Source organism: Limulus polyphemus, unplaced genomic scaffold (genome assembly GCF_000517525.1).
Source record: "Limulus polyphemus unplaced genomic scaffold, Limulus_polyphemus-2.1.2 Scaffold2603, whole genome shotgun sequence".
In the NCBI taxonomy this organism is placed as follows: domain Eukaryota; kingdom Metazoa; phylum Arthropoda; class Merostomata; order Xiphosura; family Limulidae; genus Limulus; species Limulus polyphemus.
The window spans coordinates 142091-164522 of record NW_013668213.1 but is presented as its reverse complement, the minus strand read 5'-3'; the positions used below and the strand labels follow the sequence as shown (position 1 = coordinate 164522).

Genomic DNA, 22432 nt, shown 5'->3' with positions numbered 1-22432 from the left:
GGTGAAATGTGGGATGTGAACAAAGTGATTGAGGTGGGACAGATCAATGATAGCCCTACAGTCCCTGGTGTTTTGGGGAACAACAAAGAGACGAGATTAAAACTCCGATGAATGATGTGGTACAGGTTCTATAGCTTGTTGGGTGAGGAGGTCTTGTACTGCCTCTGATAGATGCTGGCAAGTTACTGGATCTCGAGGAGAAGGAAAGGAAACAGATCTGGAACAATGGAGGTGAGGTAAGAAATGGAATTTCGATCCCCTCTGACAAAACCTGAAGAACCCAAACATCCGAGATGAAAGGGCACCACCAATGAATGAAGGCAAGCTCTCACAGGGCCAGAACCCACCAGGTATTCACTGCAACTGTTGGCAGAGTATCATGCATTGTCGAGAAAAATGATGAGCCATGGCACTGCAGGAAGGAGGGACAGGTGAGGGATGGGAAGGACAGGAAACTTAAACAGGTCCCACAGTTGGCTCTGAATAAGATAAATGGGAAACTACATGGGAAATGATAGATTGTTGCTGGGTAGATGCCACCTGAGACTCCAAGAATTCCAGAACCATATCAAAGATGAAGCTCCTACCAGGCCAGATTCCACCAGATATTCACCAGAACTGTTGGTGGCATATCGTGTGTTGTTGAGAAAAATGGTGAGCTGTGGCACTGCGGGATAGGTAAGAGATGGAAAGGACATGAAACTGAAATAAGAAACACACTTGGCTCTAGCTGAGATAAACGGGAAACTACAGAGGAAATGGTAGATTGTTGCTGGACAGATGCCACCCGAGACTCCAAGGATTTCAGGACTGTATCAAAGACAAAGCATCTTAAAAATGGAGCCATATGAAAGTCCTGGAGATAAGGAGCAGATAAACGGTTTGAGGTAAAACAGCATCACAACCAAAAAGGTCCCAACAACAGGGATACAATGCCTATAAAGCCAGAGCCAAAGACGATAAACGAGTCAACGTGGAGATAAGGAGGGAGATGGTGTCCCCAGAAAACCTCTTAAGTTTTCTGTGAAGAGCCTCAGACAAGAGATGGATTGTGGAAAGGTACCACAAAATGGTCAGGAGGGTAAGACGAAGGCAGGAAAATTGGGCATGGGTGAGACTAAGGAGAGATTTGGGGCCTGCCCGAAAATGGGCACACCGAACCTAACAGCTGTTGGTTGAGATATGGACAGTCTGCCCTATGAAATGCGAGGGTCAACTGATCCAAAGCCTGTGAGGGATAAGGCATACCAATATCATCCCCCAACTGAGACGAGAATTGGTCAGCACGAACCCATATGTCAGGGGATGGGGGAAACACCAAAGAGGGTTAAAAAGTATGTTCAAGCAATAGAAAAGAATGTGGGGCATAAGATATAGGAGCAAGGGATAAAACATAACATACCTGAGAAATAAAGTCCGAAAAAATGTGGACGACCGATAAGAATCCTCAGGAAGGGTATGGGAAGGCATGGCAAAATCCGGAGGTGGAAACAGGCGATCAAAGTCCTCGTCAACCTCACCTGAAGCCTGTGGTATAGCACCTGTTAATTGTGTAACACCCAAAGTAGTGACATTAACTTCGGAATTCATGGTGATGTAGTCGACAAAAGCGTTTGAAGTAAATAAGAAATGCGACTGGAATAAGGGTAAGTGAATTCAAATAATGTCAAAGAAACCACAAAAAAAACTGATTTTAAATTAAGTTAAACCACTTCAGGAAAATACGATCTCAAACACAAAACCAGATGGAAAAAGAAAGACGTCGGAGTGCAAGCGCTGCCAAACGAGAAGTGATAGTTCATTAGAGGCACACAGAGGGAGTCACATGCATCACGTGTGCATACTATGCTCCTATTGGTGGATAGGTGACGCATGATGATTTATATGAGTGACATGATGGAATCATTGTGGAAGGCTTGTGACATGCATAATAAAAAAGTTCGAATATAGAGGGCAGCAATAAATGAGAAGAGCTAATCTTGTGATAGAAGGGAAGTACTCTAACCATATTCTACCAAAAACAGAAAGTACAAAGCAGCTGCATTAGAAAAAGTTCTAGTACTTGGGGACTAGATGCCGCACCACTGCAATAATTTCTATGAAGTTTAGTAAAAGTGTGTTGAAACCTTAAAGGATTATTACACATACTGGCCAAATCATATTGTTGCGTCATCGAGATCACGTGACTATTCTTACGCCCTCTACTTTCTAGAACTATCCTGTACTTTGGCGAATGCTCTAGCATTTACTAGATATAGGGTAGTCTGGTATATAAAAGAGGGTGACAACGTGACGGTAATGTGTGTGTGAAGATAGTGAGTAATTGAACTGCAGTCAGAAGTATTATTGACGTTCGTTCATATAGCGTTTGTTTTAGCGCGATTGTTGAAAATAAGTGTATCGTAAAGTTGTATTCGGAAAGAATAAACCAGTTTTATTAAGTAAAGAACTTGTGTCGCTAAAGTTTCGTCGGAACGAAGTTACGGAAAGTTAATTAACAAACGGAGACGTAACAATATTAATGAGGAGATAACATATCACTACATAAGAATGTCTCTAATATTCAATCTTCAAATATTTGAAGAAAATCTAATAACACCTGTTACATTAACTAGGAAAGCAATTATGTTTAAAAAGGGTAAACTGACCACACATTATAGATTCTCTTCTTCTTGTAATGCAGTGAGTAGTGCTTAAATTTTGTGAAATTTCATTGTTTGAACTGGAGTGGGCTCATTAGGTGTTTCCTTGAGCATAATAATTCTGCCAGTAATGTTAAAAGTCTTAATAATAAACAGGAAGTACGTGAAAGTTTCAAAATAACAATGGTTAATCCACCCCACAACTTTATTACAAAACAAAAAATGTAGTTGAAAACAAGGTATAAATTATGGGTGAATGATCCGTGTGCTCAAACAAATTTAAACTATAGAAATATGCTTGTATATCCCAACACACTACAGTATTTTTATCAGTGTGGTTTGTGATAAAACAAGAAAATGAAAGAAATCAAAATAACTTGTATTAACATATTGCAAAGACAGAAAAATATATATTTTTATACAAACTGATATTTGCTAATGTTAATAGCCACTGAAAACAAAATACAATACTACCTGTGAGGCATATATTTCAATCTAAATAAGCTATCAGAGAGCTAAGTTGGTAACTATGGTAAAACATCAAAATACACAACAATTAAACCTATGAGATTTAAAACGTTTGTTTTCACCATTGAATCCATAAATCTCATGCAGATAATTTGATATACTTTGTCTATACAATTTAATTCATTAATTCAATGCATGTATATCTATATAAATATTTAAATACATTGTACATGTATTTACAATAGCCTTTACATATTAGATCAACAGTGGATTCAAATTCAATAAACTTTAACAGAAGACCAGTACTAAACTGAATACATTTAATACTTAAATAAATATGTATCACACAATTTGCATTTAGTTAAAGAACTGACTTATAAAATCCATTTTGAAGTTTTAACATATTCTTGAACTATTCACATTTCCAGAGTTGGATTTCAACAACAGTGACATAACAAACTAAAAAATGTTAAAATCAATTTTAAAATTAATTCAGCAATTTAAAAACAAAATATCTTCCCAGGATATGTTGTAAACAAATTAATTTGTATTAACTTCAACAAAGGCAAAAATACTGTTTACTTTAAAACTAATATAACCAAATTACTCTTATTATGTTACCAGTTATAACTTAAAACATTTTTATGAAATTCAATAATCAACAATTTTGTCTCACAAAATGTGTACAAACTATTTTCCAACTTTTAATGTCATACACACTCAACTAATAACTTGTTATTTACTTTACAACTACATTACAAACATTCTATGGAAAGTTAACTGATATTCAGCATAATAAAGTCACACTGGATAATAAAGTAAAATCATAATATTTATATGACCTGCACCCAAGTTTTAAATACATATTATTAATCATAAATCAACAACCAAAAAGCCAATCAAACAAGTAATAGAGTAAAATATACTGAAACGTCACCAAAGTATGCAGATCTACATGCATCTATAATAACACTTCTACATATGGCTACAAATAAACAGTCAAATGTAAAAAAACACCAGAAAATTTGTAAATAAGAGAGAATACAAAGATGCAACATTTCACGAATAGTGGAAAACAGCTTTTACAATGAAGTAAAAAACAAAACTTGCTTCTAGCAACAGAACTTTTCTGTAATTATTGACTTTGCTTAAATTCAAATAATGATATAAAGGTGTTCTCACTATAATCTATCATGAAGAATGAGTTACTCATATGCAAGTGGAGTTAACTCTGTTTGGAATGATACCCTACCCAATTTTAATGATTAACATTTTTTCTTCTGCAAACAGTATCTAAACTCAGTAACATCTGAAACGTGTTACACCCCCCGTTTATCAGACAGATTTAAAAATCACTGAAATACATAAATTAGTGTGGAATATCATTAAAGCTAGTTTAACTCTTATGATTTACAAATTTAGGCTTACAGATAGTAAAACATAACATATTCAGTTAAGCATACGGAGTACTAAATATGTATTCATGTTAAGCACTGAAAACTTTTAGAGACTGTAGATAATGTTTTTCCCATTATGAAGTTTCATTATTCTTGTTAATATAGTTCTATAAACCAATTTAACAACAAAGCATAACCTCCGCATGTCCAATCAAAATTTTATAGCAACATACAGTGAAAAGACAATCTCAACAACACAGTAGTCCTCACTGTAAATACTTAATCTATTTAGGCGAGTGTTTAGTTCAGTTACATCATAACATTAAGATAAAAAATCAGATCCTTTATATAATACGTAATGAGGCAAGTCTTTTGGATGCACATTTATCTACTTTGGGTAACCAACAGATGTTTTTCCTAAAAAATAGTTTAAAATTCTTGCCTTAAACTTTATACTTATTTCAAATTATAAGAACTACATACCCAAATTAATTTAAATGCTTTAATACCCTGATTATTTCTTACATTTAATTCTACAAGTTTTATACAAATTCTGACTCTACGCAAGTAGGAAGGTAAGATAATCATATAGTGAGACACATACATACAAATCATATCTATTATATAGCACAGGTCATATAAACCAATATTTTTTGTTTGTATGTGTTTAAGAGCTGTGTAATGTTGAACAAAACTAACATTTGGAAAATCACATTTTCGGTGCATTTCTGAAATTTTTGTTGTTGTTGTTGTTGTTGTTGGGCATAAAGCTACATAATGGGCCATCTGCTCTGCTTACCACAGATATCAAAACCAAATTTTTTAGCAGGAAAATCCATCAGACTTACCACTGAGTCACTAGGGGCATGAAAATTTTATTAGTAAACAGAAAACATAAGGCTCTGATGACATGTGTTTTTTAATAACTTTGAAGCACTTTAAAGTTTTTTTGAAACTTTACCTTTGAAGTTCGACTACCTTTTTGATATGAAATTTGCTTTTTCTAAACAAGTTTAAAGTATCATTTAATAACATAATATTATTTAAAATTATGACCTAACCTTACTTTTTTAAAATAATTTTAAAAGTTTAATATAGCTTCTTTAACAAATTTGTATGGAATAAATGACTTAACAATACTGAAATAGGCTTTTAATGAGTATTGTCACAATTCACAACAACAGGGAAAAGACTGAAACAAGTAGAGCAGAGCACAACAACATTAAAATAACTGACTTAGGATTAAAATATATCGTATTCCAAAAAAGGATTATAAAGGAGTGAGATGGTGACAGTTATTTTATCAGATTTATCCAGGAGCTAAGATACTGAAATTAGTGGAGGTTGTATTAAATAATATTATATGCACTTTATCAATGAGGGCACGATTATGGAGTATAAATTTACGAGAATTATTTCTACAGCAAGAAAATAATATTTTTACATTCTTCTTTACTTAAATACACAGTTTATCTTTTCATTTTAGAAGTTACTTACACAACATTTGGATTGTACTCCATTCATGATTAATGTGGCTCTCACACAGCCATGTACTTAACTTTTCAAGATAAAACTATAAAAGCATCTCACTTAACAAATAATATTAACTAAAATGTTTTGAAACCCTATAATAAAAATTAACATCTTGTACTGAAAAAGTTGCCAAGTACAACATACATAAGAAAACTTGGCTTTCTTTAGATATCATAAATACACATTTTTTGAAAGATCAATTTTTCTCAATTTCTTTTTACACTCATTTTGTCAGCTATAAGCTCCAACAAACATAAAACTTACATTTATACTTGTCAGAACTCATTATTATTAGGCCTATTACATTTTTAAACACTACATTGTTAATCTAGTCCTATAGGGATTTTCAACAATTAAAAGAATGTATAATAATAGCACTTCCAACAATGCTATAATTATCATATCCATTATCAATGACGAGTTTTGCTCAATCCAGAGCATAAAGCTTACCAAGTTTCTAAAGCCCTGTTAGGAAGGTAACTGATACTAAACTTAGTGTTGCACACTTTTGCTTTTTACTTAAGGTATAATATTTTTTTTAAAAAGTTTAAAGGCTAACTGTGATAAGTTTTCTCTTTTTTATGAGTTCTTTTTACAAAACTATACAAATATGTCTTTCTCCATTCTTTCATAACTGAAGCTAAGAACTTGGATTTCTTTGTGAAATATAGTAACTATCCCTGTCATAAAACTAGTTAATTTATAATGAGATCATCTTCCTGTAGAATATCTTACAACACAATAGTTTTCTGCAGAACTTATTTTCAATAATCAAACATGTTTTTAATAAAAGTTCTAAACAGGAATAAAACTTTTGTTTTGGAAAACCTCCCCCTGGTATTCCTTTCTTAGGTAAAGAAAATTTAAGGATAAAAATTGATTTGGGAAACTACATGTAACAAATGAAAGTTAAGTATCATTTTCAGATTGAAACCTAGTATTTATGATTCATGTTTGTCACACAGACTCTATTCTTTTAAAGGCCATTTTCAATCCTTCAAGCCCAAATACATTGGTAAAAAGTAATGTCTCATAGTGCAATACTTTAAAACTGATATAAGCTTCACACTTTGTAAACAGGCCTTGGACAATACAGGAACGGATACTGTGTATTATACATCCTAACTTCACTACCCCAGTCAGTGATTAATATAACACAGAAGGCCTATTGATAAAATTAAATTGCCAACTTGTTTTCTTTTGTTGCAGTAGGTATTTCAAACATATTATATTATTTAAAATCAATACTTACCATTGTTAATCAGTTTTGTTGCTGTAGTTATATTTCACTTTTAAAAAATTGCAATTAATAACAATGCTTTTACATGACTACTTCACTTCTTTTATGCATGCCAGTAATTTATCAGGCTATTTTCTTAGTACCCGTAAAATGTGAGCATGGTCACAAACATTACTTTAACACAGGAACAACACACATCTCAGGAACTATGCATGTATCACATTATTTGTTTGTCATTTCTATTACTTATATTTAAATCATTTAAAAGCTATGCAACTCTCAATTAGATCGGTTTTGTTTTACATTTATCTTTCTCAAAACATTGACTTAACAAATGTAAAGCAAAGAAACATCCAAAGATATATCCTGTATTTGTAGGTCATTTTACTTAACAATCCAGAATAGAATGTGACTTACTGTTTTATTAATGTTTTATGTGATGAATGAAAAACATTTTTGGATATTTGATGTGTTGTCTTTCAATAAGTGTTAAAATGTGTAGATAGCTATAATTCCAATGCTTTGATGAACCAAGCAAGATATATACAAGGGTAGTTTATGTTAAGCTTTACCTGTTATTGGAATTTTCTGACAACAGGTAATTAAAATGTATACTATGCAAAATACTTTATTATGAGCTTAAAAAAACCTATCATATCATCAACTCTAATGGAAAGAAACAGCCTTGAATTTTACAACATTTAAAGTTATTAATAGTTCAACATTTTTCTATTTTAACCCTTTTTTTTGGCAACTACTTATTTAAAAAAAAACGTTCTGCACACTGACACACACAAAGTTTAATGATGGATCAGGGATGCAGGGTGGCTCCATAACTTTGTATTGCACCAGAAAATTATGTGCATCTGTTATAGAAAAAATAAATGGGAGTCCTGGGGCCCAATCAGTCCATGGAAGGCGAAGGATTTTATGATGCTAGTAAATGAAATCCAAAATTCTCCTTGACTTAAAATATGTTCAAATGAAACTACAATTTTTTACCTTACCTTAAATAGTTGAGGTAAAAAATAAAAGCCTATAACAAAACAGAAAAACCTTTTAGATAAAAGAGCAAACCTTTTCTAAATCTAAAATGAAAACTGTTGCTTTTACCCATTCTAAAATCTGTCAAAAATGAATTTACACTTGTCTCAATTCTAAATCTCATAAATATAAATTATTGATTACTGCCAGTAAACAAATTGCAAACAACCGAAAATTAAAATTAATAATTTTACATTCGTGATGACAGAAAGTTATACATAAGAAGACTTCATTTTTTTTATATCAGATTAAATAAGTTACAAAAACTAAATTTTTCCTTGCCTAGTGATTTGCACTAGCTGCTTAAGAAGTCACTGACTTAGGATGAAATAATTTAAAAGTGCTAAAAAATTTCTTTATTGGCAGAAATAGAAAACAGATTACTATCTCAGGTATTGGCAATTCCAGTGACATGAATAACTTGTGTTGGCATATCATAATTGCAATGAATCAAGTGAGGGTATGCATTGTGGGTTGGGGTATAAATCTGTTAAAATAGCATATAAGCAATGGAAAAGTTTTGGGAACAGGCACAAAGATATAGATAATGCACAACACACTGATTTTTAAAGGTGATGGTAAATTTTCACTACCATACACTATTGGTACTATGCCCATGTTAAGTCAAAACCTGATGCTCACACCACAGCATTATCTACTTTTTTTTTGCATTAACATGGTCGAGCAAACTAAACAGTAAAGTGATGTATTCTGAACATGGCAACAAGTGATCTTGGACTTAAACTTACAAGCGATGATTTATTAATACAAATCTAATAAAACACAACAGGAATAACTATGTTTTACCATTTTCTTGTAACCCTCTTAAAAAAAAAATGAAAATTCTGAATAAGTGAAAAGTTTTGGTCATAAAGATCAAGAATTCTTAAGCTAAACAATACATTCACTTTCAAATAATCTACCTAAAGCACCCGTGGGTGGTACATTTAGTGTTATTATGAATACTATTGTATGGCTTTGTATATATAGATATATATATATATTTTCCATATATACCAAATTTTAACTTTGGAGACATAATGACAATTAATTTAAACTCATTACGAAGATTTGTGATTTTATGGCGAAGCAGCAAAATTCTATTTTATAGAATTTCTTGATTTAAATAACTACACTGTGTAATAAGATTCATAAATTATAAATGTGTTAATTTTATGGTTAGATCAAGGCAACGGCATATTTTACATTTTATATACATGATAGCAAAACATTTACAAGTGTTTCCATGCCAGGGAGTAATACACCTTATTTTGTCACACTGTTATTATAAAACTGACATAATTCAGATCTACATAATACAAGCTAAAAATAAGAAATAATAATAATGCAATATTTCAGTTTGACTCAAAACTTGATATTTAAAGTCCGGCAAGTAGGCAACTAAGTTTTTAGTTTCTCTCCATACACACACAGACATATATATTTTTCAGTAATACCTAACAACAAGTTAATAACGATTAAAACTAATAGCAGAACAGTAACTGATGAAATACTAAGGACACCATACTCTAACTTTCAAAGGTGAAAATAAATAGTAATTTGTAAAATTTATAAATCTTAACCTGTAAATATAAGGAATATTAATAAAAGTGTTAGAAATATCCTTTACCAGTAGAAAGTTCATTTTCGAAACCAAACTATCCTTTCTACAAAATATTATACAACTGAGAGCTTTAAGGTTACTGATAATAACCAAATTGACGAGGTGCTTGTGAATTGAGCTTAATATTAACATTGACTACTACTCTTAATATAATATAGTAGTTTACATGTTTTGTTGCAACATGCAAAATATTTCACAAACAAACACTAATTAAATTTAAGTCCAAATGGAAGACTTGAATGGATAATATACAGTTAATGTACATATTGACATTTTAAGAACTACACAGATTAAACCCTTCTTATTGTTTTTTAACTGACAATTGGTTTGAACAGCTCACTACACAAAACAGAACATAAATTCAATAAACCAACTCAACAACTTAAATTATTATACAAATTTCAATTCTTATGTAGAGGAGAAAATATCGAAACTATGATACTAATTCTGTTTATTAAAATATGCAGGAAATGTAATATTTTGATAATTTTAAGAAGATAATTAAATATTTTGACAGGAATAATAATATTATCAAGTTTATAGCATATATTGAAAGATAGTTTTTTAATAGAAAATAACTACATTTAAGCTGATATTATGTAACAAAACTATGCACGATAGTTGCTTGCTAATCTTTTTTTTTGGAAAAAAATTCAGAAATAAAATTCACCTTTTATATCAAGTAACATAAAACAATGAAATGAACCCAATGCTGTTTACATTTGGACAAAAAATGTTTAACAGCTTGTTATCTAACATAGTGAAAAATATATACAAACAAAAAGAAACACAAAAATACTCTGAATTTAACTGAAGTTTAACAAACTAGTTACATTCTGTTTTTGATGAAACTGTCCATTTTAAATGTAAGATATTAAAAACATCAGGTTGCATATACTGCTTGGTATCATCGTGTCTTTTAGTTTAATGTGTTTTACAGTAATTATTAATCAAAACTGGGATGCAGGTAGGCCTAAAATGTACTTAAATCATATTTAAAGAAACCCAGCTACTTTCAAAATGTAGACCTAAAGTGGTGCGGTTATCAACTTTCTTTAATATTGATTTATAGTAATTGTACCAAGAAAAATTTGTTATCACTCATTGTGTATAGTAGGACTTTTGAAACAACACATAATGAAAGAAAAGGAAGGTCCATTTTGATACTGGATTTTGTGACAATGATGTATCCTGTAAATATAGGTTACTCACACACATGCTACATTAGAATCTAAAACCTTTACAGATAGTCAAGCTTTTCCTTGCTGTGGGAATTTTTCAGGATATCCATACAGGAGGGTGGCCAAAATGACAATAGAAGTACCAGAGAGGAAAAAGCTGGAAAAACAGAAAACTCGTGAAAACCATATACAAGGGAAAATAAAAAATAAGCTCTTTCTTCTTCTTCTTCTTCATTTAACTGATATATTCTTTAAAAAATATAGTAATTTATTTTTCACATTAATGCTGTTTTTCTTTAAAACATCCCAAATTATTTTAAAGATTTTTTTAACCTTTAAAATTGATCATTTGAAAAATCTTGTATATGTTCATTGATATCAAAGAAAATAACTTGAAGCATTTTATTAAGAAAATCAATGAAAGGAAAAGCTTGATACTAAGTGAACTACTTATAACAAATCTAAAATGTCTCCTTAATATAAGATTCAATTGATCTGTTGCAACTCAAGTTTGTCATTATAACATCCTAATGTTTGCATAGAATATCTGTGAAACTGTCCATCAAGATTTTGGGACATTTTGTATACCTGTGTTGAAGGATTTTTAAGGATAGCACTGAAACCCAGTAATCAAATACAAAAGTGATACAGACTAACCCAAATCATTTAAAAAACTGAACGATTGAAAATGCATTGATAAAAATGTTTTTCTATTTTCACTACTGAATTATGTAATTGACTCATACACACATCTTGTGGAGATTTATATCTCTTAAGTTATGTTTAAACCTAAAAACTTTCAGTTCAAGGATAAGATTTAATCAACAAAGCGTTCTGTGATAGTTTATGGATATCAAAATTACCTGAGTCGTGAAAAGAAAACTAAACATTGCATAGAAAACACACAAGGAGTCTCACACAAAAATTCAAATATCCTATAAAATGGATTAAGACAACATAAACTGCCAGTGAGGTACCATTTATTACAGATAGGTGGCTGTAGAGTAAAAAATGAAGTCTTTACACAAAGGAGACATTTACAACGATGATTTGTTATAAAAATCCACAATGAATATACACTCTGTTACAAATGAAGATAAAAGCTTTGTCATATTGAAAGGGAAGATAAACAAGAAGCAAAAATTTGTTTCTAAGTTAATGTGAAAAATATATGTACTTTGACTTATAAAATTCTTGTTTTTCAACAGTGATATAGCTACATTGAAACTATAACAGTAATAACAAGTTTAGGTGGTTTTTCTGTAGCAACTGATGTTTAAGATACCCATTTTCAGATAACATCTAAGTTAATCGTGTCTTATCACTTAAATCATTCATAGAGGTAGCAGATAAAATGACTTTATGACTGAAGAAGTTTATATAACTTTCTGAAATGTGCTTTTAGATCATTCATAATGGTAAGATATAAATGACTCTGTAGTTGAAGATTTGTATCATTGAAATTAGCTTTTAAAGTTATTTTTACACTATATGGTCAAAACTTTATCAAGTCACAAGAAGATCAATATTTTGTATACCAGGATTTTAAAGTAATTTCCATCTACTGTAAGAGATGTATTTGTAAGTAAGTATTTGATAAATATTTTACTTCATACAGTTTCCCATGTTGGTGACTTCATATTCATCCAGGATTAAATTATTCATGTATCATCATCTCACTCTCATGACACACTTTTATACATGCTTTATACTACATCATCTGAACAGCATGAGAAAACTTTCACTCATGACAATGCACTTGCTTCTAGTAATCCACTGTTAACCAAAAATTTTTATATATATTACTACCGATGCATAAATGATGATCCAAAAATGCCTCTGCAGTGAAATTTCCTTTGCAAATAGTCATCTATAATTCTTCCAAATTTATTTCATTTCCATCACCTTTGACTATTTCATCATTAGATACAACAGTCACATCTTTAATGCAGCCACATATCTATTGCTGCTGTCTACTGTATCATTGTTGACATAACTATCGAAATCATCATTGCAACCTTCATCATATACACCTTTTTTAATCATCATAGTTAGAGCTTGTATCATCCACAGGTCCACTTTCACATGAGCTTGCATTGTTGTTAGAATTTTTGGTATTCCAGCTTCTACTGAATTACAAAGACACATAATCAAACCCCGTGTAATTGTATATATCAATATATAGACTATTCATACTGAAAATAGCTTCATTTTACCGCCTTATATTTTTCTTGCATAGGTTAAATTTTCTTTCATGGGCTGTTTGAAATTTAGAAACTTTTTCTCTATAAAGCAAAAACATTTTGACAACTGCATTTGGAAGACCTCTGTCTGACTGAAGCATGAATATCTGTTGTATGGGTGATACAGAATCATTACCATATTGATGTAGTGAGGTACATGATCCATCACTACAGTGAAATACACATCAATACATCCCTTTCCATCCTACACCTATAAATCATTTAATAGATATTGTAGAATTCTTGTTGATGTATAATCAAATAAGGAACAAACCTGAATTTTGGTAACATTGGGTGGTGTTACTTTACAGTAACTTATTTCATGTGTGAGAAACCTTGTTTAGCTCTCTCAACATAGACTCGGTCAATTTGACCGACCACGTAACCTCTTTGCACTCGTAAAAAGTCCTTATAGATATGATACTACTAACTTTTAACATAGTGTGTATATTCATAATATTTGGCAGTCTTTCACATATAAAAAAATCATATTTTTAGTGAAGTGTTTTTAATAAAATAAAAATAGATTTGTCCTTAAATATATTGAGTATTTGTTTTGAATAGTCCATGTGCAAAGTGATTTTCATGTTAAGAATCTCAAAAATCTCAAATTTCATTTGTTGTAATCTCTAAGACCTCCTAAATATATTTCAAATTTTTGTTTTCAGTAAAACTTTGTTTTATTTGTCATTTTCTCTACCTAATTGACCAACCTTTTAGCCACCACAAAAAAACTGAAATAACTCTAAATTACCCTCTTTTTCTTTCTAGAATAGCTTCAAATATGCCATGAAACTACATTCGTTTATCCTAATTAGCTTTAAACTTGTAACAGTATACATCTATTTATAATGAAATTATATTGTTTTATTGCCCTTTGAACCATGTCTAATTACTATTCTTGCCATTATAAGTAAATAGCTTGGGAATGTGCAGCTCATGTTACACAACTGAATTACATTACGCATGAGCATGGTAAGCAAAACAGTAGGAAGAGAATTAATTCAAATTTTTCTAATATAGAAAAAAAAAAGAAAGTTAACATAAGAAATAAAAGAATCTGAGGTCAAATATATATTTTGATGATCCACTAACTGATTTCTTCAGTAACTGAGAAACAATAATAAAAAGAACATTTGACTAAATTATATAAATTACAGATAAAAATAGTCTTATTTTAAAGTGGGTTTAGGCAGTATATTCAACACATGGACTGAGTTTTCTATGAACTTCTGCTATTTTTGTTACTTTGGGCACCATTATGAGTCCTTCCTTAGGTCTAGCAACAAATCATAAGATATGTATTGCCCATATTAAACAGGGAAGTTGTCTGTTTTATATCTGAGATAACAGTCATACAGTGTTAGATTTTAATTTAATGCAACATGGCCAAAAACAAAAGCATCAAATATAAAGACAGTCAAAACGAAAATATGTCCTTATTTTTCTTTCTTCTACATGACAAGCTTGCACTCCAACATGCAACATATCTTTTCTACTATTGTTTGAGTCCTACTACTGCAGACATCTCTCTCATTAAAGTACATTTTACCCTTTCTACAATGTAGTATCTTCTCTTACCTGTTTGGCCTAAAATCTCCCAGGATAAAGTAAGAAAATAGGGTTGACAGTACAATCGATACTGATGTAGCAAATCCTTTTAGAATATTATCTGCATATTTGATAGCAGTAGCTACCACTAAACCACCAAATGCCTACAGGGATGAAAAGATACAAAATTATACAACTTCTTTAGGTGTCCAGAATAAAGATTTTACAACAACATTTTAATCTTACAATGTTGTTAGTAACTGCAAGCAAACTACATTAGTTTCCATTTCGCTTAACTCCTCTTACTGGAACTTATGATAAATCATTATGCATGAAATAATAGGAGTAGCAATAATCTACTATTTTACTATTACTCATGTCCAAAAATTGATATTGTGTCTTGTTATCTTCTTATTTCAATTCTTAATCTTTTGATTACAAACATAGGAACACTATGTACCCTCAGCTTTTGCATTAGATCACATTTTTACTTATTTGGGTATGTTTTGGTTTAGTGCCTAATAGCATTTATTAGTTTTCAAATGTCTTCAACATTTTTCTTTGCATCTCAAACTTAGAAAGCATGATACTTGTCAAACATACTATTCACATAAGGAAACGTTAATGCAGTTTATGGCAAAGATGTCTTTAATTTTACAAAAACTGGCTTCAGAAACACGAGATTATTTTCTGATATAAACTCAAAAATAAATAAAAAAAACTTTTAGAGCATTTTAATACTTCTTTCTACTCTACACTTAACTTGAATTTATAATTTATACAATAAATATTGCGCTAAAACTTAACTACTGACGTATGTAAACTAGGATTAAACAGTGGAGAGGGCCAGAATAATGAAATAAAAATAAGATGTAGACAGTGGTATAGTGTGGGAACAAGGTATATAAAAGTAGTTTTAATGATAAGGCTAAACTGTTATTATTTTAATGCTAGGATAGTATAAGAAATAAAATAGATGAATTTAGAGAATTGGTCAGAACAGAGGATTTTGATACAATTGGTGTAATTGAAACATGGCTAAATGTAGACATTTATGATGAAATAAATTTTTTGAAATACAGGGTTATAGGTTGTTTTTATAGGGATAGAGTTCTAAAAAGAGGAGGGAGGAGTAGCTTTATATGTAAAATATGAATTACAGCATGTTTAGTTGATGATGTCAAAATTATTAACAATAGAGTTGAATCTATTTGAGTTTCTGTTAGTGGTTTAATGAGAGAAAACTTTTAGTTAGAATTTGTTACAGACCACCAGATGAAACTGATGAAAAAATTTAAATGGAGATAAAGAATTAAACTGTCAATCAGGTTATAATTATGGGAAATTTAAATTTCAGGCACACAGATTGGGAAATATTAGGGTTAAATCATTAGGGAGACAGATTTTTTAAAAACTATTCAGGGTGGTTTGCTTCAACAACTGGCTAGGGAACCTATAAGAACAATCATATTTTAGATTTATTGTTAACTTATAACAAATAAATCATTCATATGGTAGAGATTAGGGAACATCTGGATGCAAGTGATCATTGCTCAATTATATTTGATGTCTTGCTGTATATAGAGACGAGGAATAATGAGATTTTTGGCTCCAGATTTCAAAAAAAGAAAATTTTGAAGAGATGTGACAAGAATTATATGCTGTAAAATGGGCAACTGAATTAGTTGGAGATACTGATCAAATGTGGAAAAAGTTTGAAAATAAATTCTTAAATATTCAAGATAGGCGTATTCTTATGGCCAAAAAATGGTGGTTGTAAGTAAAAAATTAGATTGGCTCAGAAAGGATAAAATTAAAGAAAAGCATTATAAATATAAGAAATTTAATTCACTGCACAATGGGAGATTTGGAGAAGTACAGAAGATCAAGAGAGTTGGACAAACAATAAAAACTGTATGTAAAAAGATTGGCTGAAAATGTAAAAATAATTAGTAAGGATTTCTTCAAATATATTAAGGGTAAACAAAATGTTAGGATGGGAATAGTATCTTTAAGGAATGACATTACCTTGGTGTTCTGATGACTATGGGATGGCTTAGTTATTAAATTCTACCTTTTCTTCAGTTTTTACTAATGCATATTTAAGCAGTATTCCTCATCTTGAACAGTTGATAGATGGAAACAATTGAACAACATGATCACATTAACTCTAAGCTCATTAAGAAAAACTGGGATGTTTAAAGAATGATAAAGCATCTGGGCCAGAAAATATTTACCCAAGGGTTTTGAAAGAGGTTAAGGACTGGATATGTGAGCCACTTCCTAAAATTTTTTTAAGTCCTTGAATAGTGGACAGGTGCCAGAAGATTGGGAGTTGGCTAATGTTATGCATGTTTTCAAGAGAGATGATAAAAATTGTTCCAGTAATTATTGACCTATTAGTTTCACATCAGTAGTGGGAAAAGCTTTGAAAGTCTGATAAAAGATGCTTTGCAAAGTTATTTAATAAAGTTTTGTTGGATAGTCAGCATGGTTTCACAAGAAGAAAATGTTACCTTACAAATCTTTTGACATTCTTTGAAAAGATTACTGCTTATATTGATGAGGGTACAGGTGTGAATTTGGTGTATTTGGATTTTCAGAAAGCATATGACAAGGTACCACATTAAAGGCTTGTTTAAAAAAGTTATCTCTGTAGATGTGGGGGATAGGTTGGCTCATTGGATGGAAAACTAGCTCGATGGAAGAATGCAGAAGGTTGTTATAAATGAAGTTGAGTCAAAGTGAATTAATGTCATGAGTACAGTTCCTCAGGGCTCAATTTTAGGACCTTTGCTCATTTTGATCTACCTAAATGACATAGATGAAGGAATGATCAAAAGAATATCTAAATTTACTGATGACATTAAATATTTGGGTCTTACTGGTTGTGAGGAAGATGCTACTGCCTTACAAAGAATATGGATTACTTGGTAAATTGGACAAATAAATGGCAGATGGTTTTTTAACTGTACTAAATGCAAGGTAACACATGTGAGATAACACAAATTATGAATATAATTTTGATGGGAATAACCTTAATAGTGTTATGGAAGGAAAATATCTTGGTGTTCTGGTTCAACATTATCTTAAACCCTCCAAGCAATGTGCTATTGCTAGTGGCAGGACAAATAGTTTAGGTTGCATCTATAGAAATAATGAATACAAGTGTAAAGATGTTATACTGGTATTGTATGGGTCACTGTTGAGGCCAAATTTGGAGTACTGTGTTCAGTTTTGGGCTCCTTACCTTAGAAAAGACATTGAAGGGTTCAGAGGAGGGTTACAAGGATGATAATATCTGGGATGGAAAGGTTGTAATAAAAGGATAGGTTACAATCTCAAAACTTGTTTTCTTTTGAAGGTATCTGATTGAGGTATTTAAGATTGTTAAGGGAAATGATAGTGTTGATGTATCATCTTTCTTTCATACTTAATGGTGAGTATGGTGACACTAAGGAACACAAATATAACTTTTGGTAGGGAAGAAGTCATCTTCAGCTAAGGCAGCTTTATTTTACTAAGAGGGTAGTTGGCTTCTGAAACAAATTACCTTCAGATGTGGTGGATGCAGTCTATTTAAGCAAATTTAAGGGAAAGCTTGATAAATATTTGAATAATAAGGGCTGGCTTTGAAGTATTTTTTTTGGTTTAGTTTAGTGAATAGGACAGCCTTGATGGACCAAAAGATCCTTTACTGTCCTTTAATGTTATGTAAATTTTATTTTATTTCAAACTACTTTGTATAGAAGTGAATACTATGTAAACACTGTTTAGTTACAAGAACAGATATGTGTTATCATAAATCATGCATGCCATTTTTATGAGTTAAAAATGTATTGTGTAAAAAAAAAAGTGATCCTTTACTCCAAAATCCAGCATTTTCTACTGAACTAGTCATGTTTACTTTTTTGGAGTTGCATTCCTTAGTGGAGTATAATCTTGAAATACATGTTATCTCTACATGCACAGGATATTTTCAATGGAAGGATCTCATATTGGAGAATTACTGTTTACTACAATTCCAAATTTACTACATGTATCTTCACAAAATTTCAAAGGCCTTTATTAAACATTGAAAGTATTTTATACACATGAACAAATGTTTTAATAAAGTATTTTTTGCTAAATATTTGTCTGTGAATTTATAAAGTAAATCTGACTCAGACCAGTCTGAGTGTGAGATGATTTTCATATTAAGAACAAAAATACTTCTTTTCATCTCAGTTTTCATATTTCATTTAAAATAACCTCTAGATGATCCTAAATAAATATCAAGTTTATCTGGTAAAACGTTAAACTTTATTTCTGTTCTTTTTTTATTACTTTCTCTACCATAACACTAACTGTAGCAAAATCATCTGTAGCAAAAGTTGAAATAAAATCAAAAGTACATTGTTTTTTTCTAGAATGACTGCTGATTGTCACAGGTAATTACAATTTTTTATTGAAACAGCTTTAGGCCTCTAACTTTTTTTACACATGATTTTATCTAATTTATTTTATTGCTCTTTGAACTGTGTCTAACTACTAAACTAACATAAGAAAGCAAAATTCACCCATGAAGAACCTAGCTCAAGTTACAGTACACAAAGTACCAAATTACATAACTCAAAAGCCATTTACATGCATACCTCATATAAAAATTTTTTTATTTAACTTTTTTCACTTAAGTTTTCTTATCCAACTTAAGTTTATAATATTTATTTTTTGTTACTTTTATAACAATAAATAAAAAATGTACATAAAAAATAAGAAATTTAGTACTTACATAAGGGTCTCGTATTTTTTTGTAATTGAAGTCTCAAAGTCTCAAATGTGGACCCTAATTTTTTATTGTTTTGTTGTTAGTATTCTACTGAGTTTTTATTCATTTAAAATATTCAATTTAGATCACAAAAGAATGCAATATCCTATAACTATTATAATTCAACTGGTTTTCTAATTAAGCAATAAGTGGTTTAAAATAATTACTTTGGCTCATCAAGATGACTAGGCAGTAGCTAAGACTGAAACTGTAGGCCAAATAATTCAAACCCGTCATCAAAATGAGATAGCCTTAGATGGAATTTAGTAAATTAAAATCTTTCCTTTCTATTAGTTATAAATAATCCAATATCAAATGTCAGAGAGAATTACTGACATTTTTTGAAAGACAGGATGTGATGAGATGGAGGGGTATGACTTTATGATTTATATCTCAGTAAAGCAAGATGATTGGAGGCTATAAGTTTAGATTATGTCTCAGAAATATCTATACTGTAAATGAGTAATTTGTATTAAAAACTCAGAAGCTCAACTAGAGATAGAAAGAATATATAAAATTGGCAATTTGAAGTGAAGAATTGTCATATGATACACAGAAGTGAAGACTGAAAATTTATTTAAATATTTCACTACGAAATTAAAACATACATTAAAATTCAAACTATATACTAAGTTTTGATAAAAAGTTTATTGAAATAGATTGAAAGTAAAGTTGTTTAATTATACTTTGAATGTAACTCTGTGAAAAGTTGTGATATATGTACTTTGATGCTCACCCATTCATACAGGTTTATTCTGAAAGCCATTTTAGAGTAGATTTGATATTTCTGACAATCAAAATTCACAATCACACAACTAAGAAAAAATAATACTCCCTTAATTTTTTTTTTCTTCTAGACAAAGAGGCGTGTAATGTTCAAGATGGCACTTTTAATTTTGGAGAAAAGTAGTAAGTATCATAATTCACACACATAAAGAACAAACTATATAAACAGAAAAGAATACAGTAGTTTTGTGTCTTTTTTTTCTTTATATACATAACTTTTGATTTGTTTGATGATTTGTATTTATGATAACCCTACTCTGTCCTGGATTAAAACTTATTTTTAAGATAAGATTTTTATACTATATACAGTAATATTATTGCTACTAATGTCTTAGGCATATAAGACTTAAAACTTTTCCCACTTCACTGAAATTACTGTTAATGAACAGCTATTAAATTAACTACAGTTCAAAAATATTTTAATGCAAGTTATTTCTTCTTGTAACAAAGAACAAATACAATCTCCTAACTATTTTTAAATGCCCTCAGATGCAATAATTAAATAAGTGATCTGTACGATATAATTCCTTACCATTTAATGACAAGACAAAATTTTTTGGTTACTATTTGTTCCTATCCTTTCATTGTTAGATGTTTAAGCTTTACCTTAAGAAAATTAAGAGAACCCTATGAAATATAATTACATGCCTAGATCTCATTTTTGTACTTTATGTAACTTATAATTTTTTTTGCAGGACATACCTGAAGAAATACAACTAGCCATGTAATATAGTTGTAACCTTGGAAAAAGCCTCCTTCTTGTACAGCATTTTGATCATTTACAAATACTGCAACTAATCCAAGTACACAACAGAAAATAGCTGAAAAAAGAAACAAACTTTTTAATTAGGTTTCATAACTTTGGTAAATGTTCTACATTTTTATTGAATACACCATTGTCAGGAGAAATACGTTAAAACATTGAAAATGTTTTTTTTCTTAATAAGACAGTGATACTAATGACAACTTAAACAGTGCAATTTCATAAAAACAAACAAATACTAAAATAATGGATGGTAGTGTTATTTATCTCAACATTTTAGGTCTAAGATCTTTTTTCAGGATATTGCAAAAGATACCGTTAAACTTCAGTTTTGATTATATATTGCACTTAAACTTGTTAAATCTAGAAACTTGAAAACCACAACCATGTTACAGCAAATACAGCCACAATTCAAGCAGCATAACTGTAATATATCTGTTATTATTCAAGAATTTATATTAAATTTATAAGCCTGAAACAGGATGTTGGCAGTTGAGAGCTTGCTTGAATCATTGCCTCAAGCCAAGGATACATATCACATTGGTAATTCAAAACAACAACAACAACAAAAAGAAAGTTTTCTCCTGTGAAGGCTTTTGTGTTGCCTCCTGTCTTGAAGTGTAGATTATACCCAGGTAGATGTATGGTGTTGAGGTTTGCACAGATAAGTTGAGCTGGGAATGAATCTCTCCTGAAGCATAATAAGAATGACTGCTGACTTAGGAACCTCATTCTGATTCACAGAATTTGGGAATCCCGCTTTCGACAGTCAACAGAATCATCATGCAGTTCAGGAAACACGGCAAGGAAACAAATGAGCAGCGTCCGGGTCGTTCTGGTCCATCGGAAAGGACAAAAAGGGCTGTCAAGAGGAGCATCGAAAAGGATCCCAGATTAACGACTGCAGAAGTGGCCAAAGTTGGTGGGATGAGCCCGAAATCTGTTCAACGGATTCTCCACAGATTGGGTTATCGTTGCAGAGCAGCTAGACGGAAGCCCTTATTAAGGCCTGCCAACATAGTCAGACGAAAGAAATGGGCAAGTGATGTGATGACCAAGTCTCTGGACTTTTTGAAGACGGTATTGTTCTCAGACGAATCAAGATTCGCTCATAATTCGGACAGTGGAAGGATATGGTCTGGAGAATGTCTCA

General features: G+C 30.8%; 1 protein-coding gene across 2 annotated transcripts in view; it reads right to left on the bottom strand.

Moving 5' to 3' along the window:
* Nucleotides 1-3002: 3002 nt before the first annotated feature.
* Nucleotides 3003-22432, bottom strand: part of LOC106467408 (UDP-N-acetylglucosamine transporter-like) — a 49139-nt gene continuing 29709 nt past the window's right edge. For both annotated transcript variants that reach the window (XM_013927757.2, XM_022395591.1), the window contains exons 6-8: nucleotides 21219-21337; nucleotides 14954-15087; nucleotides 3003-11286 (exon numbers count right to left, since the gene is read on the bottom strand). In XM_013927757.2, coding sequence (XP_013783211.1) covers nucleotides 11199-11286; nucleotides 14954-15087; nucleotides 21219-21337 — 341 coding nt within the window. In that variant the 3' untranslated portion in view covers nucleotides 3003-11198. The remainder of the gene's footprint in view (nucleotides 11287-14953; nucleotides 15088-21218; nucleotides 21338-22432) is intronic.